We start from the raw sequence: 6,418 nt of genomic DNA on the forward strand, positions 1-6,418 counted from the left end.
TAAGAATAAACACATTTATTACACCCAGAAACTCAAAAAAACTAGCTTTTTGTTAGTGCTTGCAAAATTTCTGAAGACCCAAATACACCAATATTTATTGAAATATGGTTGTTAAAAGCAAATAAAGAATTTATGACCAGAAATCTAATTGGTTGATCTCACATCGAGAACCAAAGGAGAAATATAAAATGACGACTGCGTAAACAATGAGGACAGTGAGATAGATACAGAAACAGATCAAGTCCACTTTGTTGGCAAAGCAAAGGTGTATAGCTTTTGTCTGGTCTTGTGCAGCCATTTTGTTGAGAAACTTCACCACCTTCTGGAAGGCTGTATTCTCTTCCTCAGAGGCTTTAATATCAGACTTGGATTCTAGACAACAGTAAATGAGAGAAAAAAGGATAACCTATTATTAATATAACATGATTAAATAAAAATGGAAAAATTATTGACCTTTTTGTAAAATGACAGTTTTCAGTGACAGATTAAAGATCAAATGTAGTAGCTGGCCAGACCAGCGTACACGCAAGACAAATCGTAACAAGAAAATATGCTGGGAAAGACATCAACTGCATGCTTTAACTGCAGCTAAAGGGTAAGAATGAAAAGGTTGTGCATCAATAAAATACAACTTGACTAGTTTATGGTGATGAAAGTAATTTATGGGGTACCAAGTAAAACTGCTTGCAATAACATCATTATGACATCATGGTCAGGTTATAACTGATTGTATAAGGACGTTTTGTTAATGTCTTCTTTGGCAACCATAAAAATATATTTTGCTCTGTGGGTAACTGAGATGACAGAAGAATGAAAAAGTTTACCCTCTTCATTGTCTGTGTCTTTAAGCAGCAAGTCTTTGGACTTGGAGAGGCTGCAGGGCCGGAGAGTGCCACACTTAGCCAGACGTGTGAGCACCATAGACTGCAACGTGCTCAACACCAGGATGACCAAACAGAAACAGAAGTGCTTTCCTATGGAGAACAACGAGAGAGAGAAATGTGTGTATGTTATATGGTACTGTGTACATGAAACCGACATCAGTGTGCTGCTAACAGTATAGCTTCCTTTACTGTCCTTGTAACATACTGGGCTGGAAATAGTGAAAGTCTGCTCGCAAACACACATCAGACGTCCTCCTTGACAACGTACCAAACAATTGAGCTATATAAAAATAGCAAATTTGATAGCTCCCTTGGCGATATTTCAAGCTAGCTGTGAAATAAGCTTATGGAGCGTTCTTAACTCTGTTACATACACACCCGTTGTAACAAAATGCTGTTTCATTCTGGTGCATTACACACAGGACACTCACGGATGATGGGGCTGCACTGGCCTCCTCCAGGCAGTAGGTCGTTGAGGATGATGAGGAACATGATGAAGCTGAGAACCAGTGTAACCTTGAATGAGATACGCTCGCCCCCTCCCAGAGGCAGGGAGAAGCTCACAACATCTGCCACAATGATCAGTATACTGGGCAGGACTAGGGACATAAATGGGTTTTCGGACCGCATTTTCAGCGACACCTGTGAAGACAGATGGGTAGGCCAGACTGAAATCATTTGTTTTTCGAGTTCTTGCATCTAAACGTATAGCATTTGTTTAAAATTGAAAGCGCATTACATTCCAAAATCAGACTTTGTCAGATGTTTTCAGAACTCAAAAGAAGCCTTGTGTCAATGAGTCCACATCCTTCACCATCGGTTTGCAGATCCAACTATGCCTTAACCCCAAATTAATGGGAAAAGAAACGCACTGCAAATTTGGACTGCAAATCTTTTTCATTAATTTGGAATTGTGGCATGTAGCTGGATCTACACAGTAGATAGCCTGGGATGTGTATTTATCTCAACGGAACACTACTTATGAAAACATCAGATACATTTTTATTTAAGTGTATTGTATTTTTTCTGTGTAAATGTTTAAGCTCTGCCCTTAAAAAATAGAAAGAGTAAAGTATCTTTACATGTTTCATAAAAAATACAACTGAAATCACCAGGAGCACCCACTAACCCATAGATAGTTGCGATCATCTCTGCCTCCTTCAGCATCGAGTTCCACTGCCTCGGTTAGCCAGTCCCCGCGGTTTGCGCTAGTTGTGCTCACAGCCCCAAAGTTCAGGAACATGCCACATCCTGGAAAGGCAGATATTTTATACTAGTTCAGTCATTCAAAGATCATACCTTAGCTTCATACCCCTAAAAATCAGTTGATTCAGGGGTGTAAAGATTTAAATTTTTTGTTTGGTTAATTTCTTGATATTTGACTCTTGTTTTTGTTTTATCTTGGTTCTCAGAAGAGGTTGGAAAAATTATCACAAATAAAAAAAACAATTTTCTTTTTTGAAATGATTAAAAAAAATCTATAATACTTCAGTGGTGGTAGTCTACTGTAACACATATCCCAGAGCCACTGGTGAAACAACCTCACTTTTAGATTCATAAGAAGCTGTTTGATTCATTCTGGCAGCCATATCCTTTGTTTGTTAGCATGGGGTCTCAGAAGTGCCACATTATTTGCAAAATGCAATAAAAAATAATAAGTGTCCAAATCACCATTATTAAGTAACATCAAACTAAATAGGGAGTTGATTTGGCCATGAAATGCTGACGATTGCACGATTGCCCCGATCACTCCCATAGATTTATTTTGTTTGTTAGTGGTGGCTATAGTTTGTAGTTGTTGTTCAGAGAACACTGAACCATGGAATACACTTTCTCCTGGCCCATAGACTACTTTCAGGGTGAGGAACCATCTAACATAAAGTTGTAAAAAAAAAAAGCTTACAGGAGTAATCAAATAATAAGAATCTGGAAGATTTTTAGAGTGTCCCGCTTTCAACATACACACTAATAAAACACTGACTCCTCTCCTGCTGTTTCATACCGCTCAGAACACATGTCTTCCACCGGGTGCACTTTTATAACCCCCAGTTCTCATGTCTATCGTCATGCAATACTGCTAAAACCATTTACCACAGTATCTATTTCGCTCTACTGACTTGAACTATACAAAACATAAAAGCTTGCATTTGTTATGTTGTTTATATAATTCTTGTTCGTGCTTAACGTATTAATTTACCTTATTTAATTTGGGAGATAACTTAGGCCTATATTAAAGATTGTCCATCGTTATTATCATTTACAAATGATGGTATAATGGTTGTTTTTTCCCTCCTGAAAACTGAGCCAAAAATCAAGGACTGAACCAAATCAAAATGTTTGTGAACCATTACATCCCTAATATTCACTGTGTCCAGCCCAAAAGGCCAATTGGGTCTGCAGCATGCTGCACCGGCCCAAACACACCTCTGTTACCACAAACCTGGAAGGGACGGACTATCAGGTACAATGATGTGTATATATATACTGTACAGTAGATGACTGATGGGGGGGGCGCTGTGTTGAACCACCGTGCCTCCATCGTGGCACTCCCCCCACCATTGTATTTTTGTTTGGAAGCATTTATTAATGTCTACATTCGTCTTTGCCACATTAATTATTTTACAGACTCCATAGAAACATTGAATAACAGCTTCATACATGGATAGACAGATAGTTTAGTGCCTAAAATAAGGGGTTAAATACTATCTCCATATATTCTTGCATACATTTTTTTTTAAACCTTTAAACCAGTCTAGTGAGGCATGTGGGTGTTCGTGTTCCGTGTTCGTGAGAGACTCACCTTTCCATAGAGGGGTCAAAGTGTGTAGCCCAAACTGTTCGGATGCTACAGACAGAAGTTGGCATATCGGCTGTACTGACTTCAGACCAGTCTAGTGACTGTTGTGGGGGTCATACAGCAAAACGGAGAGAACTGTCATGTTCCTGAGAGTCTCATCTTAAATGTAGGCCAAACGGTATGGACGCTACAGACATTTTTGTGAGAAGACCGATTTTCGGGATGTCTCGTGGTCTGATAAACACCGCCCTAGCTCTGGCACCTTTCATCGCAGATGCGGAAGGGCGATATCGGCAGGCGCAGTGGATTGAAACGCATTTCATACGAAAAACATATCTATTTTAAATGTACTGATTTTTATGGGGATTATTATGCTAATTCGATTTCCACGGGGTCGTGGACATCGACTTTAGGGGAGTTTTAAAGTATACTTTTTTGAGATTACTAATGTTACTGTCACCATAACAACAAAATAATACTTAAATACATGTAATTTTGTACTTGAAACATTTAATTGAAATACTGTATAATTACATTCATTCCTATGGAGCACTGCTCCTACTGGGGAGTGGCTTTAAAGCCTCTCAATGGCCAATACATAGCATCAGCAATCCAGGGTTGATATACCCCTTGATTTATTCAAAAAAATAAATGTGTTACACATCTGAATTTTGGGGATTTTCTCCCATTTTTCCCTGCAGATTTTCTCAAGTTAGATGGGGAGCGGCGATGAACAGCAATTTAAGTTTTTTTCAATGAGATTCAAGTCTGGGCTTTGACTGGGCCACTCAAGGACTTTCATATTCTTGTTCTGAAGCCATTCCATCGTTGTTTTGGCTGTAAGTATTCACCCCCAGTCTAAGGTCGTTTGCACTCTGAAGCAGGTGCTCATCAAGGATGTATTTGGCTCCATTTAATGTTCTCTCTATACTTACCAGTCTCTCAATCCCTGCTGCTCAACAGGGTAGGGATGGCGATAGAGGGTGATGAGCTGTGCCTGGTTTTCTCCAGACATAGTGGTTTGCATTCAGGCCAAAGAGTTATATTTTTGTCTCATCAGACCACAGAATATTTTTGCCTTATTCTCTTGAGTCTTTCATGTGCCTTTTTGCAAACTCCAGACGTGCTGTCATACGCATTTTTCTCAGGAGTGGCTTCCGTCTGGCCACTCCTATAAAGCCCAGATTGGTGAAGTGCTGTAGAGACTGTTGTCCTTCTGGCAGGTTCTCCCATCTCAGCCAAGAAACTCTGTAGTTCTGTCTGAGTGGTCATTGAGTTCTTGGTTACCTCCCTGATTTGACAGCCAGCTCTAGGCAGAGTCTGGGTAGTTCCATATATTTTTTATTTCCCAATGATGTTGACCACTGTGCTCTTGGAAACTTTCAACACTCTAGAAATTATTTTATACCCTTCCCCAGATATATGCCTCATCACAATTCCCGGAGATCTACGGACAGTTCCTAGGACTTTATGGTATAATTTCTGCTCTGACATGCACTGTCAACTATGGGACCTTACATAGACAGGTGGATAGTGACATCTCAAGGATGATCAAAGGAAATTGGATGCACCTGAGCTCAATTTGTAGTGTCATAGGAAAGGGGTGTGAATAATTATGTAAATTCGATTTCTGTATTTCATTTTTTATTAATATGCAAACATTTCTAAAGACTTTCTCACTTTGTCATTATGGGGTATTGTGTGTAGATGGGTGAGATAAACAATATGTTTAATTCATTTTGAATTCAGGCTGTAACAACAAAATGTGGAATAAGTCAAGGTGTATGAATACTTTCTGAAGGCACTGTACATCATTGGTAGGGAGGACAGTCAGGGAGCATATAAAACTCCAAAGATGACAAATAAACTGAATTGCATCATATACGGAATTGCAGTAGGCTATACAGATTAAAACAACTACATTTTAGTTGTTTTTGGTAACATCTTGTTTTTAATAAGATCTTTGGTAAGTAATAGTGCGCAATAGCTGTTTAGCAGACAGAATGAGGATTGAAATGATGCACTTACCACTAATTGCCCACACATTGATGGCGATGGCACAGAAATCTGAAGCGAAGGGGTAATTGTACAGATTGACCTCACAGCCCACCACAGTGTTCATGATGACCATGTGCTCTATAGTCCCGTTGCTGTGCACCAGCAAATCCTTGTTGCCGTGCTTCATCTTTGTTTGCACTCTTTAGACATGAGAGGTTGAGGACAGACAACTGAGGATTGATCTACTAAAACTGTCACAACTAAACATTTGGCCACAAAATAAATACTGTATCTCTAATTAATTTCTGTAGATGTTTCACTCACTATTTAGAAGATCATGTTATAAAAGGAATCAATAATAAATTAAATATGACATAAGTTATTGTATTCTGTTGTAAGTGGACTCACCCATTAGTCACATGGAGTTCAGGAGTCCAGATTTTGCTGACAGGCAGGACCACCATATCATGATGATAGACTGATGTGTCCCATGATAAGTCAGGGTCTTCCCAAGACTGTAGTTTAGAAACAATCATACTGAGTATTATTACAAAATGTCACATTTACTTGAATGTCTCGCTGAATTTATGTATGTGTACTTACCAGCATAACTTGCAGCTGACTCTCGAAGCGGAGATCTTTTGTGTCCTATTTAGAAGATAATAAGGGATAAATGCCAACGTTCTGTACATTACCTTGGAAAGAAACGGGGGAGCATGTGTTATATTGTTGTAAGTAT

At 39.1% G+C, this 6,418-nt stretch overlaps 1 protein-coding gene across 1 annotated transcript; it reads right to left on the reverse strand.

The window, feature by feature from the left end:
* Nucleotides 1-6: 6 nt before the first annotated feature.
* On the reverse strand, nucleotides 7-6,189 carry LOC115171837 (5-hydroxytryptamine receptor 3A-like). The gene is made up of 6 exons (XM_029729018.1): nucleotides 6,088-6,189; nucleotides 5,710-5,879; nucleotides 2,014-2,135; nucleotides 1,316-1,526; nucleotides 825-974; nucleotides 7-372 (listed from the first exon to the last, which is right to left on the reverse strand). The coding sequence occupies exons 1-6, from the start codon at nucleotides 6,141-6,143 to the stop codon at nucleotides 131-133; spliced, it is 951 nt and encodes a 316-aa protein (XP_029584878.1). The 5' UTR covers nucleotides 6,144-6,189; the 3' UTR covers nucleotides 7-130.
* Nucleotides 6,190-6,418: the final 229 nt, after the last annotated feature.

This window comes from Salmo trutta, chromosome 32 (genome assembly GCF_901001165.1).
Source record: "Salmo trutta chromosome 32, fSalTru1.1, whole genome shotgun sequence".
In the NCBI taxonomy this organism is placed as follows: domain Eukaryota; kingdom Metazoa; phylum Chordata; class Actinopteri; order Salmoniformes; family Salmonidae; genus Salmo; species Salmo trutta.